Raw genomic sequence first — 15342 nt, forward strand, 5'->3', positions numbered from 1 at the left:
TGTACAAAAATATTTACAGCAGCTCTTTTTGTGGTGGCAAAGAATTGGAAATTGAGAGGATGCCCATCAATTGGGGAATGGCTGAACAAGTTGTGGTATATGAATGTAATGGAATTGTGCTATAAGTAATGATGAACAGGCTGACTTCAGAAAAACCTGGAAAGACTTGTATGGTCTGATGCTGAGTGAAATAGGGAGAAACAAGAGAACATTGTACACAATAACAACCACGTTGTGCGATGACTAATATTGATAAACTTAACCCTTCCCAGCAATACAAGGATCTAAGACATCTCCAGAGGCCTCGGGATAGAAAATGCTATCCACATCCAAAGAAAGAACTATGGAAGTTGAATTGCTGTTTTTTTTCTCTTCTGTTGAGTTTTGTTTCCTCTTTCTGATGGTTCCTCCTATTGGTTTTAATTTTTACTTACAACATCATTAATGTGAAAATGTTCAATAGGAATGTAAATGTATAGCCTATATCAGATTGTGCCCAGTCTTGGGGAGGGTGGTGGGGAGGAAGGGGGAGAAAAATTTTAAACTCAAAAGCATATGGAAGTGATTACTGATAAATCAAAATAAATTAATAAAATTTTTTAAAAATTTTAAAAAGAATAAAAAAAATTATAGATCAGGTCCAAAATTGTATGTATTTGCTAGTATCACATTAAATACTTTATATTAAATACATATAATAATGCTAGAGAAGAACAATGTACTTAGTGAAGAGAACACAGGACTTGAGCTGGGCAACCCTAGTAGGCCACCTCCTTATTTCTAGATAATTTCTTTTTATTTACCTTCAGCTAAATGGCTTTTAGATATAATTAAATTTCTTTCAGGCCCTATGTTTTCAGGCATGGGTTTGTGTGGCTCAACTTTATGATATTACTATGACTTCACATATACTTGCACAAAAAGATTTTTACAAGCAATTCATCTGTTAAATTCCCTTTATTCTCACAAAATAAAAGACTAGTACTCTAACTTCATATCCAATGATCATTCCATTAGGTCAGGGTTCTTAACCTTTTTCGTGACTCTTTTGGCAGTGTGGTAAAGCCAATAGACCCTTCTCAGAATAATATTGTTTTGGTTTTTTTTAATTCATAAATGAAAGAAATAACAAATGTCAGTTAGAGGTTAATGAAAACAAAGATGTAATTTTTCCCTATCCAAATAAATGTACATACCCTCAGAAATCTATCTGTGGACCCCCCAAATCTCTGCCTTAATGAAAGAAATGTTTTGGAAAAACCTGGGAAAACTTGTATGAATTGATGCAAAGTGAAGTGAGTAGAACCAAGAGAATATTCTATACAATAACAACAATACTGTAAAGATAAACAACTTTGAAAGACTCAGGAACTCTGATCAACACAATGGAACCAACCACATATCCAAAGGACTCATGATGGGGAGAGGGAGAGAGAAAATTCAAAACTGAAAATAAAAGTAATCTTTAAAAAAAAAAAAGGAAATTTTGCATTAGGTAACACTGCTCTACTATGGGGTATGTGCTCACTTAAGTAGATGACTAATTTTGGCACAAAATATTTTGAACAGACTTGCTATGAGAGGCTTGGAGAAAGAAAAGGAAAAGTCTCAATCATACCTACAGCCTTTCTGAAGGGTAAATCTGAATAGTGCTGAACTGGAACAATGCTTTGTTTCTAACATTCACAGGCCTTTTAAACAATAGTTGATCTTTTAGCTATATTGGAAGAAAGAGGAGGATCAAAGAAGTGATTTACCTTTGCTTGGGGTGGTAGGGACTATAAGTGCCAACAGGGGAAGACAGAGGTGCTCAATTCTAATTTTCTTCTGTTTTCTATAACAAAAAGAAAGCTCTTTGCACTAGAAATGACAAAACAAAAATGACTGATGGAGAATTGATACCCAGGAAGTGAGGCCATTGTCAAGAGGTTTTAATTGACCTTGATGAATTAAAGTCACCTGGCTCACATGAACTGCATCCTTGAGTACTGAAAGAAATGGCAGCTGTGACTTCAGAACCACTATTAGTGATGTCTGAGATATCATGGAAAAGATAAGATCTCTAATTTAGTAGATGAGGAAAATATTGTGGATATGGTTTATCTAGATTTTAGCAAAGCTTCTGATAAATATCTGATACTATTCTTGTAGAAAATGTGGATATGGATTAGATGATAATGCAATTAGATAGATTTACAACTAGTTTCAAAGAGAAGTTATTAATGGTTCATATCAGTTCTGACAGTAGGTCTCCAGTTGTGTCTGTCAGGGATCTCTGCTTGGCCCTGTGCTGGTTTACCTCTGATTGGGATAAAGACAGACGGCTTGCTCACAAAATCTGCAGAAAACACAAAACTGGATCTTTTACAGGCTAGAGCATTAGACTAAATCTAACAAAGTGAAAATTCAATAGGGAGAAATTTGGTGTTACATTTGCTTACAAAAAAATCACCTTCACAAGTAAAAGATGGGGGAGGCATGGTTAGAGAGCAGTTCTGAAAAAGATCAGGGAGTTTTAGCAGACTGAAAGCTCAATGAGTCAGTAATGGGCTGTGGCAACTAAAAAAGCTAGCACTGAGAGGCAGGAATAAAGAGGTGATAAGGCCACCGTACTCTGCCTTCATCAGATCTCACCTGGAGCCATGTTCATTGCTGTGTTCAGTCCGGAGTGCCAGGATATTGATAAGCTGGAGAGTGTACAGAGAGTGTACCAGGATGAAGGGCCTTGATTTACTTTACCTGAGGATTATTTGAAAGAACTGTGCATATTTAACTGGAGAAAATAAGGTTCAGAGGGACATGATAGTTGTTTTCAAGAATCAGAAGGTCTGTCTTATGGGGTAGGGATTGGACTTATTCTGACCAGCTCAGAAGGCAGAACTAAGGAGCTGTGGGTAGAAGCTGCAAAGAAACCAATTTAGACTTGATGTCAGGGAAAACTTCCTAAAAATTAGAGCTGTCCCAAAGTGGAATGAGATACCTGAAGAGGTGGAAATTCCCCCTTGTTAGAGGTCTTCAAGCAGAAGGTGGATGACCACTTGTCAAGTATGTTATAATGGGGATTCTTTTTTGTGTACAGGTTGGACTAGATGACTGGTAAGATCTATTTCAGCTCCCAAATTCTGTTACTCTGTGATATTTATGTAGTGCTTCAAGGTTTGCACCCCCTCTATCCCATTTGATCTTCCTAATAACCTAGGCTAAGAGAAGCTAAGGGATGTATTTGCCCAGGGTCCCACAGCAACTAAGTGCTGAAGGTAGGATCTGAACTAAAGTCTCTCCAGACTCCTAGTTCAGTGTTCTTGCCACAGCAAAACTACTTCTCAATTACAGTCGATTCTCCTACAAGTGCTGACAAGTTTTAAAATATGTCAAAGCAACTGGGTTAAATGTGAATTTCATAAACTGATGTAAGGTTTAAAATAAAGCCACATGTTACTTACAGGGGATGGTCTGGCCCCCAATAAACACCAATGCCTGCTCGTGCTTTCCTCCTCCCATTACTGGAGCAGCAGCCATCTGTATAAACCACAGCTGCATCTCCTGTGAAACAAAAAATTTGATCAGTGCTGCACAAGGAAAATTATTAATAACACCAATTACTTTTCAAAAGTTTACTATCATTTCTAATGAGGAATTTTTATGATGGCCAAATTCAACTTAAGGCCAAGGCGAATAACCTCATTTTTCCTTCTGGGGTTTTACTTTTAGATCCCATCTTTTTCTTGGAATCCAGCATTCATGTGCAAATCAATGGGTAATGAAACTACTTTGTGCAACAGGGTCACACATGAGTGATCAAGCACCATCTGTTTGGGTTCTAAATTAGAAGGAAAGATCATCAGAGAACAGCAAAACTGTCTTTTTGTGTAGCATGATTCTTTTTACACACCAAGCATCTCTGAACCAAAATGATACACAGTGCCCAAGTACAACAATGATCAACGTTCTAGCAGATCAGGTCTCCTGCCTAATATTAAATGGACCCCCAAAAGATTTTTAAATATCTATGCCACCAGTTCTTCAGTGAAGTGTTCCTCTGATGACTCACAGTGGAATGAGGATGACCTTAGGTTATCAAAATCTATATAAGCACTTGTAGGTCCTACAAAACTGGAAAGGATTTCTGTACACATTCAAAGAAGGACAGAAAGGAAGTATGATTGTTATCCAATGATCAGCCCAGGTAAGATTGAAGAGGCTCATGACCAGATGGGCCACAGGACAATGACCTCTTGGCCAAAGCAACCTTTGAAATCCATTTACTAAATCAGAGAATGGATGCAATGTGTGTCAGTGGAGTGTCTGTTCTGACAAAAATCAAATTCTTGGTCCTTATCCCAGAACCTTCAATCAGAAAGTGGACAAGGATATGTGTGTCTAAACAAGGCAGGAAAAAGAAGAAATTTTTTTGTTATGCCTCCAAAGTGGACAGTTGTTAAAATGTGAAATCTGTCCAGATGGCTATTGGAAGCAATGGAGAGACACTTTTGCAATGGAGAGTCACCATTAAAAAATGTTGTCAAAAGTAAATTTAACTTTTTGAAGCCCTCGCCTGGGGAAGCAATTACTATGGAGAAAGTATCACCTATCCCCATCAACTGCCACCCACAAGGCTGGCCAACCAACTGAGGTGAAGCATCAAGACACCCTGAGGGAGAGGCAGGAGGCAGCATGTGCTAAGCAAGTCAAACCAACACTTCCACTTTGACCATCTTCCCTCAGACCCCAGTGGAAAGAGCCCAGGACCCTGAATTCAAGAATCTTAGGAACAGCATTGCTTCCAGACAGGGCCCTCAGCCATTATCCTAGAAAGCAAGCTCTGTGGAGATATAGTATGACAAGCACTCCTGCAAATGCTTCAGTTGTAGCTACCAAAGACACAGAAAGGAAAGTTCGTCACCAAAGCCCTTGGCACTGTCAAGTAATTCAATCAGAAACAATATGATTTTGTCAGTGGAAGTAACATTAAAAAAGAACTATGAACATCTGCTTTGCCCCTTGATACACCCTGAATCCCATGTGATCTTCCTAATAACCTAGGGTAAGGATGCAAATGTCCAGGGTCCAAAGCTTTTGCATAAACAAAACAAAGCATTTTGTCACTTGCACGTTAAGGACTATGGGACCTTTCCATTCAACTTACAGCTGAAACCTTCCCTTTGTGCTGTCTCCCCACCCCCTCCAAAAGAACTCCAGCTCCTGGGGAGTAGGGACTGTTTTGCTTTTCTATTTGTATCCCTGTTGCTTCATGCAGTGCTTTGCACATAGTAAGTGCTTAATAAATGCTTTATTCATTCATTTATTCAAATTATATAACCCAACTGACTAAAAACAGCCAGAAATCTAACATAAATAGATCTATAGTGCCTAGCATTCTTGTAACTTCTGCACTCCTTTAGCTGTCAATTAAGACATCATACTTTTCCAGTTCTCTTACCTCCTTGACCAATCCCTTGTTATCTTACTTACTCTTCGCTGTTTTCTGCCTTCTCCAAAGCTCCATTCTCAGCCCTCTGCTTCTCTTTTCCTATACTTTAAGATTCCATTTGCTCACTGCCTTTTCTGAGGATGACACTCAAGTCCACATGTCCAGTCCTCACCTCTCATTCAACTAAGAGCTGACTACTAGGTATATGCAAAATCCAACTCTGACATCTCACCACAGCATGGTGTTGCCACTAAGTTCGTGAAGGCTATGCAAGTGACATGCTCAGGTTGACAAAATCTGCCATGACAGAAAAGCTTTGACACAGTCCTGGCAACAAGCTTTTAGTCTGAAATGTTTGCTTTTTTAGGACCAGCAAAGCTAAGTACCAAGAGGCAAAAGTAATGTAAACTCTAGTAATTGTAAATCTAGCAGGCTGGCCACTTGGTGAATGAATCTTTTGCATACTTTGTTTCACGAGTTACCATGGTGCCAAAGGAAAATATTTTAATGGTCCCCAGTCCTACATGGTTTCTTCTGCTTGTAGTGATGGGGGTAGAATAGCAAGAATGGGTGCTAAGACTCCCACAGCTTTTCAGACCCTCTAAACTTTAACTTAGCTGTTGGTCTTCTCACTGTAAGATCCTTGTCTAGTGATCAACAAGGGGTCATTACACTGGAGGAAATAAACTGTATTAATCCTGACATTCTTAATGAAAACAAAACCATTTAAATGGAAGGCTGGCCGGCAGGTTAAACTTGGAGAAGTAAAGAGTTTGTCTTTTTTCAGTGATCAAAAGGCAACAAGAAACAGCATTTACTGATTTACTGACACATTGAGTCATCTTGTATTGAAAAGAACACCATGAATGATTGGCATCATCATCATGCAAATAATTTAAGCTTATTCACCAACATCTGTTGCAAAGGATGAAAAGGAACACAAATTCTAGAACACACTAAGACCATCCAAATTAAAACAATATATTCCTTGATAGTCATCAAGAATTTATTAAGCACGTACTATGTTGTCAGGCACTGTGCTAAGCACTGAGGATGCAAAGAAAGGCAAAAATAAGGCCTTGCAGGAGACAACAGGCAAACAGCTGTCCAGACAAGGTACATACAGAGGAAACTGGACATAATCTCAGAGGGAAAGTGCTAAGATTAAGGAGAATTGGGGAAAAAGCTTTTTGTAAAAGGTGGGACTTTAGCTGAGACTTCAGGAAAGCCAGGAGGCAGAGATGAGGAAAGCATGAGAATTCCAAGCATGGGAGATAGCAAGTAAAAATTATTTGACCTGCCCAGGGTCACATAGTTAGTTAACATCTAAAGGCTAGATTTAAACTCCTGATTCCAGGCCCAGCAGTCTATTCACTGCAACATCTAGCTGCTTACACAACAAAGGATAGACATTATCATAAAATAAAATATATAATTTCAATTATATGAAACTGAAAAGTTTCTGCATAAACAAAATCAATGCATTATAGGATAAAAAGGAAAGGGTCAAATGGGAAAAATTCTTTGCATCAAATACCTTTTATAAGGACCTGACCAGTCAAGATATATACAGTACTAATACCAACATAAAGACCAAGAGCCATTCTCATGGTTAAATGGTCAGATATATGAACAGAAAATTCTCAAAAGAACTGCAAACTATTAATAACCATATAAAAGATTGCTCCAAGTCACTAATAAGAGAAATGTAAATCAAAATAATTTCCAGCAAATTGGCAAAGACGACAAATGCTGGAAATAGTGAATGGTGGAGGAACCATGGGAAGACAAGCACACTAATGCACTGTTGGTCAAGTTGCAAACTTGTCCAGCTTTCCTTGAAAGCAATTTAGAATTACAATAAAAAAGTGACTAAATTGCTTACACACTTTGACCCCCAAATTCCATTACTTAGTATATATCTCAATGAAGTCAAGACAGAAAAAAAAGGTTCCATATAGACCAAAATATTCATAGCACCACTTTTTGTGGTAGCGGTAGCAAAGACATAGAAACAAAGCAGATGCCCATGTGCTGGGTAATGGCTAAATAAATTGCAGCACAAGAATGGTATAGAATATTACTATGCCATAAGATGCAGCTCAAGTACCATTTTCTAAATGATATCTTTCCCCCTCCCCCAAATACTAAGTGCCCTTTCTCTCAAATGACTTTGTAGTTAACTAGTTTGGATTAATTCTGTCTATACTTATTTATGTACTTGTACTATGTACTAGTGAGCAAGGATTTTTCATTCATTGTATTTGTCTGTCTAGCACACTGTAGAGCAGTACCTGGTACACGGTAGGCTTTTAATAAATGCTCATTGATTCATGATTCAAAGAAGCACGGGAAGACTTATATGAACTGATGCAGAAGCAAAATCAAGAAAACAACCCAATAACAATGTAAATAGAGAACTGAATGCTTTGTAAATATAACAAGCTTGGCCCCAGAGAAGAGTTGAGGAAATAAATTTCCTTCCTTTCTTTACAATGGTAAAGGTATGGAAGGTATGGGTATGGAAGACTGCATAAATTATTAGACTGGACTGATATGTTGGCTTGTTTGCTGAATTGTTTTTCTTTCTTCTCTTTTTAAAACTTCTTTGCTACAAATGATAGCACACTGAGTAGGGTAAGGGAAAAGGATATATTTGGAAATAAGCATTTTATACAAAGACATAGCAGATAAAAATAAACATACAGATTTTTTTTTAAAAGCAGGCAAGAAAGAGACTTATTTAGAAATGAAACAAAAACAATTTCAAAAATTCCATACAATAGTATTTGTTTAACTAGTGAATATAGCAGTTTTCTACTTAGTTTTGCATGAAATTCTATAAAAGTTTTTACTAAGTTTTCAGTTAAGTTAGCCTCCCAAAAGTAAACAAGTTAGATATAAATGTTCATATAATATAAAACAAATTTTACACTTACCCATGTAAGAAAATGTATCTTTGCTAAGTGACGGTACTGAGTCTGTATTTTGTTTTTTAAGTTTTGAGCAAGGCTCTTCCTCTTCACCTGATGACTCACAGGGTCTCTTGTGTGGCTTCACTTTCAGGTCTTCCGTGTCACTTTCCTTTTTCTGCTCTACAAGGAAAAAAATCCATGTATAGCAAGAAAATAAACACAAGCTTTCACCAAGTTTTTACTTCTAATATGAAGACTGTAGTCCAACATCCACATTTTAGTTTGGAAAACAGAGGTATAAAGAGGTTAAATGACTTAAACTCCAAATTAGAAAGCATTTATTAAGCACCTTCTACATAGACACTACATACAAGGAAGAAAATGAATCAGTCTCTGCTCCTCAAGGAGCTTTTGTGGGGAAGGGAGGAGGAATCTAGATACTGTTTTACTATCATCTTGGCCTCAAGGCATCCTCAAATATCACCTTCTCTATTTAAGGACTGTCTTCAAGAACCCAACTGTACAAAGAATTATACAAACTGTTCTGCCTTTATTATGTAAAAATTTTTGCACATTGATTTATCTTGTAGTTCTTTCATTCTAGGCTGAGGGTACAGGAGGAGATTTAGAGCACATATTCTTGTGGAACAAAATTTGGGTAACGATATAGTTTTTCTGTCAATATTCCAAAACCAGGAAGAGACCTCTCAAGGGCATCTATTTAATTAATTATGGTCCATGAAGAGAATGTAAAGAAGTCTAGAAAAGGAAAAAGGTCATAGAATTATGAAGATCCAATGAGACACAACAGATGTGAAAATGCTTTGAAAGGGCGGGAGAGATAAAAACATAAGGTACGGTACCTGTTGAACGATCAGGGGTTGCAGTATTTCGGACAAAGGCCCAAGCCTCATCCTCAGTAGCAAACTTCTTGAACCTGGCAGCAGGAAATCGGTTCACTTGTGCTTGACATTCACTCCTGAAACAGTGACATAGATCACTTACAAAGGGTACAATAATAACAATAAGAGAACTTAGAGAACATTTTAAGGTTTGCAAAGCCTTGCAAAGATATGTTATCTCACTTGAACTTCACAATAACTTTGTGAGGTAAATACTATTATAATTCCCATTTCACAGATGAGGAAACTGGGATATAGATAACTGACTTGTCTAGGATAACAAAGCTAATAAATATCTGAGGAAGGATTTGAACTCAGGTTTTCCCTACTCTTAAGTCCAACATACTATTCACTGTCCAAACTAGCTGCTGTTAACACTTAAAGAAGTGCTTTATAAGAATTGCTTATACAATGTTACCTGCCTTTCAATGAGGTGTTAAAAATTTGGCTTTGTTTTTCAAACCTAGCTTCAGGATGAAAAGTGATTTGATTCTGAACTACCTAACAGAACTATCTTATTCTTTATTCTCAATATACCTAGTACACCTGCTCTATTATCCACTCTACTATATGTTAACTAGATAATGAGACTACACGGCTTCCTCCTAATCAAAGAGTTTTTAACCCGAGGTCTCTGAACCTGTTTTGCTTGTTTTTAAAGTATTTTGAAAGCTGTATTTCCATATAATCAGTTTCATTTGTAAACCTATGCATTTTATTTATGCATCTGAAAACATCTTTCTAAGAAAGGGTCCATAGGTTTTACCAGACTGCCAAAAGGATCCATGAAAAGGTTAAAAATCACTGTTCTAGTACAAAACGTGCTAAACTTGTTTGAATTTTCATTCACTTAACAAATTTTTTTTCTACGTACAATGTTCAAGGCACTGTGTTAGCTACTATCCAGCTGCTTTCTAATATACGGGATTTGGGCTTGTATACTGGAAAGACTTTAATGGAACCATGATCTGATTGATATGAGAACACTTTTCCAAAGCATAAATCATAAACCATTTATACCTTCTCATCTTATGTGGCTCTTCATGACTGATCCAAGCCCACCCCAATATCCATCTAAAGTGCCTATTCAAGATATACACACATACGTACAATGCATATGTATGCGTTTTCACACATGCATACATACCCACATACCACCTGCATATCAGTTTTCACAATGGACATTCTTCATACATTTGGATTTTCCTGTTACTCACTATGCAGGTTGAATTCTTGAGTGGTTGTAGATCTTGTAATTGAGATTTTGGAAAGTTCCGGGGCTCATTTCAATCAATACAATGTCATCCAGAAAATGGAACTGCTAGAAGAATTTGGTCAGAAAGACCTGGGGTTTAAATCCCATCTCAAACACTAGCTGTGCAACTGTGACCAACCAAGCCACTCAGCAACTCTTGAGTTTTAGTTTCTTCACCTGTAACATGAGGGATTTGAACTTGAAGACCTCTGGGGCCTCTTCTAACTCTAAACTATGATCCAAAGAACTTGCCTATTATTATCATCTGCTATAAGGAATTTCTTTTCATTTGGATTCTAAACTCATCCTTCAGATAGTAGTGAACATAATCTTTCATGCCTTGCTTGATATTGATAAATCATAGGATCTTTAAACAAAATTCTATCTATCATACTTATCAAGGAATCTTATGTGATCATAACATATTAAGAAGATACCTTTAAAGTTTCTTTTTCTCTACTAAGTCAAATGTTTTAAAAACAATCAAACCATGGGATACTATATTATCTGCACCTTTCAATTAAGTCAATTAAAATGTGGTCAGCTGTAAAAAGAAGTTTGTGAAAACCTGCCTTCTCATCTTTTCAAGGAAACCTCTTCTCTGTGTGTGTGTGTGTATGTGTGTGTGTGTACACACCACGCTCATTTTTATAAAATGAGATAGTAGGCACTGGTAGAGTTATGGCTTTATTTCTGGTAGCAAAACCATCTTTTTTTGTTGTTGTTCGGTAAGTTTCCCCTTTTTCATGTATCTTCAGACATAATTTTCAATGCTTTCAAAAGTGTCACTTCCAGCACAGATTTCTTCTAATTATATGTTAGCAATAATAATAAACTGTTCTAATTTATGTAGTGCTTTAAGGTTTACAAAACACTATGCTTATTTTTAGAATATCAGTCTGTTATGGTGTTATCAACTTTGTTGAGGCTTCTTTCCATATAATTCAGGTGAGAATGATCCTCAATTACTGCTGTTTTGGTGTGTTAATTTTACCGTTTCACAAATAAGATTATAAGCTTGTTGGGGGCAGCAGCCCCATCTAATACAAATACTGTGTTTTTTATAGCACCTAGCACAATACTAGTCACATAGCAGGTGCTCACCAGAATCTTCTTATAGACTGATTAGTCCAATCTTAGATATAAACAAGTGGCACTAGATAGTGAAGTGGATAGAATGCCAGGCCTGCAAGTCAGTAAGACCTAAGTTCAAATTGAGTCTCAGACACTTATTAGCTCTCTGACCCTGGACAAGTCACTCCACCCTGTTCGCCTCCACTTCCTCATCTGTAAAAATGAGCTGGAGAAGGAAATGGCAAACCACTTCAGTATTTCTGCCAAGAAAACTCCAAATGGGCTCATGAAGAATTGTACAGGACTGAAATGACTCAACAAGAGAAAACAACATAAAAGATCCTCAACTGAACAACTACCTTGTTAGAAGCAGTTTATTAATCTATCCTTTCCTAAGAAGAAGGAAAGATGAGCAAAAAGTGTTTCTAAAGGATTCTGCTTTATTGGAAACACTCTTAAGGCTAAGACTGAGAGTTGGCCAGACTGCATCTGTCCAACCATCTATCTCAATTGCTCTCTCTGAACGTACAACAGATACCAAATGTTTAATTTTGATTCTGCAATCTCTCATGGGCTCTCATGGGCTCTATCAGCCCTTCAGTAGGTAGTTTAGACATTCAAGGTAAAAAAAAAAAACATTAACTGTCAGGTTACAGTGAAAAATATTCTACCTTGGAAAGCTCCTGGGCCCAAGTCCTAGTCCCCAAGATCTCTTCATTTTTCTCATCTGTAAATTGTTAGGACTGAACTGGATGAGCTTTCAGGTTGTTTCCAGCTTTAAATTGTTATTCTAGGGGCTTGTTGCCCTCTAAAATCCCTTCCACCTCTAAAATTCCAGGAATGGTTTCAGGGCTATCTACGCATGGTCCCACTTTGGGGCCCAAAAGGCTGAAATTAAGATCTTCTTTGTTTGGTAAGGGAGGGAAATTAATTGACAGAAAACAGGGCTGGCAGAATGACAAAACTTTGAATAACTCCTTGGTCAATTATAAAATGCAGCAGATCACAGACCCTGCCAAAGACTGTCATCTAAACATCTCCCCAAAAGGCTGACCTTTTCTCACTGATGGAGCCAGGCCATGCCAAGGGGAGTAGGTCAGAAGGCTCAAGTTGGCACTCTCTGACCTTCCTGTGCAAGGGAACAAAGATGTGTCTGAGGTGTGTCTTGACTGCTGTGGACTTTGTGGACGGCGGAGAGGTGGAAGGGAGGAAGCCAACCCACCTGGGAGGCTGGAGGAGGCTACTCTCACCCACCCACCAGGAGGGCACACTCACCACTAGGAGTGCACACCCACCCAGTGGCCAGGAGGACAGCCTCACTGCCCAGGAGGGCACACTCACTCCCACAAACCCTCACTCCCTCCCCACTCACCAAGTGGGGAACACGCCGGTCTTGCGGCCCCTCTTCACCGCGTAGAACATGCCGGCGCTCAGGCGGCGCGGGCCACAGCGGCCGAAGGCACCCGCGACAACTCTGGGGACAGCGGCCCAGAGCCTCAGCATGGCCCGCTCTGGGGCATAGTGGCCGGGGAAGACGCTCCCCGCGCCGGGGCAGGAAAGGACGCGGGGCCGAGGCTTCCGCGCACGCGGCAGCTGTGACGTTTTCCGCGCCGGGGCTCGGGCCGCACACCCAGAGTCGGGCTTCCGGCCTTGGGAGGAGCCACCTCACAGCCCGCCCCCGGGGCGCGTTTGAAAGGCCAAGGGGAGGGGGCAGCGGGTTACGCCGAGGAAGGCCAGGGGGTCCTCAGTTCAAATGAGGAGACTGCAGGGGCGGGGAAAGTACCTGTACTGTACTGGGGGCACTCCCCCAACCTTTGTGTTTTTAAAAGTTTTCTTTTTTATTGTGAACTTAGCTACAGAAAACATTAACATTCCTAGCTACGAAGACCAGAAAATAATTGTTTTAAGAAACTGAACTGGACGTTGTTAAGAAACATATGGTGAGGTTGTTTTTTTTTTTTTAATGATGAGTTTTAATAAGGTTGTAAATCGTGGAAGCAATTGGCCTCTGGGTAAGCCCCCTTCCTAGGGATGTGGAGAAAGTACTTTGTAAACCTTAGGGCACTGAATACACAGAATTCTTTATGAATTGAAGGAGTTCTGGAGTGTCAGACATGTGGCTTTGGCACTTATGAGTGCAACCCAACCAGATCTAAATGTAATTGAGGGATAATTAACAAAATAAAGAAAATATAATAGAACATAGATAATGTTAATATGTGGTTTTCTAAGTGAACAAGTTGCAAAGATCGCTCCCTCTCCCCATTTTTATTTGACGCAACAGATGATCTCTAAAGTCCTTATTTTTATCTCAATTGGGTGCTTTAATATATTTCTTCAAGGCAAGGACCGTAGTTTCTATTTTGCTTGTAGCTCCCCTGTTCCCTGCTGAATTTTAGCTTAATACATGTTTGCTACCTTTACTAATAGCGGTATTCTGGCAATCTTCCCGAAATCTATCCATAACCCAAAAGCCATGGTGCTTCATCAAGAAAGTCCTTGATTAAACTAAGGGAAAGAGAGGTCTCTTTCCATCAACACAGAAGATTTAGAGGCATGCTTAGAACATTTTGAGAACAATGACAAATGATAATGCTTCATGTTATCTATGGTTTCATCAATGTAGGTCCTCCTACCACAGATGAAGATCTCAACTCCATTATGCCTCAGTAGCCTAGCTATCTTTATAAACAAAGCCAGAAAAATGGATCACCTGGTGACACTATAGAGAAGAGCAGACTGGACCCTGGGAACCTAGCAGAGCAACTAGCCCTGCAGAGGCACCGTATGCATAAGGACTCCATAATGAGAGAAAGAACTTCTAGGTCCTGCAGAATCAAGAGTTATAAGTTACCTTTGTCATCTGTATGCTCCATGAATGCCTCACTGTTCAGTTGCTTTTCAGTGGTGTCCAACTCTTCATGACCCTATTTAGGGTTTTCTTGGCAAAGATATTGGGAGTGGTTTGCCATTTCCTTCTCTAGCTCATTTTATAGATGAGGAAACTGAGACAAAGGCAATTAAGTGACTTGCTCAGGGTCAAAATTAGTGTTTGAGTCAGGATTTGAACTCAGGAAAAGAAGTCTTCCTGACTGCAGGCCTGGCACTCCATCCAATGTGGCACCTAGTCACTTGAGAGACTTATTATCATACTATTATATGAATAATTAATTAGTAATCAAGGATTTTCTCCTAATTTCTGTTTAGAATCCTAACTAGTTAAGGTCAGCCCTTCTCTGAAGGACATGACTGATTGATGGGATTGTTCTAGACCTCAAGGAACATTCTCTTCTATCTAGGGCCAGGCACAATGCTCACCAAGAGACTTAATTTCTGTTTGGAGTATGAACAAAATCTAGTGTGGGTGAAACCTTTCCCTGAGGGAGGGAACCGCTGTCCTTGATCTCCCTCATTAGAGTTTAAGATGACTCAGCTCATGAAGGAGAAAACTGGCCAGGGAGGTTGGATGGAGATGGCTTCCCCCTGCCCAGTTTGCTGGAGGCTGCTGAGTCTCCTGACAAGCCACGTTTCTCAGCAGGAGAGCTGAAGACTTTTAACCTACCTCCTCATTAAATGTCCACCAATCAAGGTTGATTTTTCACGTGTCAGGGGAATTCCTTTTCAGAAGGTATTTAAGGCATCTCACTTGCTTATGGGTAGGCCGAGCTAATATAATAAAAATGACAGTGCTACCTAAATTATTTTACTTATTCAGTGCCATACCAATCAAACTACCAAAAAATTATTTCATAGAGCTAGAAAAAA

The 15342-nt window shown here is 38.9% G+C and overlaps 1 protein-coding gene across 5 annotated transcripts in view; it reads right to left on the reverse strand.

Moving 5' to 3' along the window:
• Window positions 1-13224, reverse strand: part of RNASEH1 (ribonuclease H1) — a 40349-nt gene extending 27125 nt beyond the window's left edge. The window contains exons 1-5 of one of the 5 annotated variants that reach the window (XM_078149748.1): window positions 12950-13222; window positions 9210-9325; window positions 8371-8526; window positions 3444-3543; window positions 1758-1834 (exon numbers count right to left, since the gene is read on the reverse strand). In XM_078149748.1, coding sequence (XP_078005874.1) covers window positions 1758-1834; window positions 3444-3543; window positions 8371-8526; window positions 9210-9325; window positions 12950-13080 — 580 coding nt within the window. In that variant the 5' untranslated portion in view covers window positions 13081-13222. Of the gene's footprint in view, window positions 1-1757; window positions 1835-3443; window positions 3544-8370; window positions 8527-9209; window positions 9326-12949 lie in introns of all 5 variants that reach the window. The other 4 variants (XM_078149749.1, XM_020965831.2, XM_020965830.2 and 1 more) reach the window with 4 other exon arrangements.
• Window positions 13225-15342: the final 2118 nt, after the last annotated feature.

Source organism: Phascolarctos cinereus, unplaced genomic scaffold (assembly GCF_003287225.1).
Source record: "Phascolarctos cinereus isolate Bilbo 61053 unplaced genomic scaffold, phaCin_HiC Scaffold_2;HRSCAF=192, whole genome shotgun sequence".
NCBI classification, from domain to species: Eukaryota; Metazoa; Chordata; class Mammalia; order Diprotodontia; family Phascolarctidae; genus Phascolarctos; species Phascolarctos cinereus.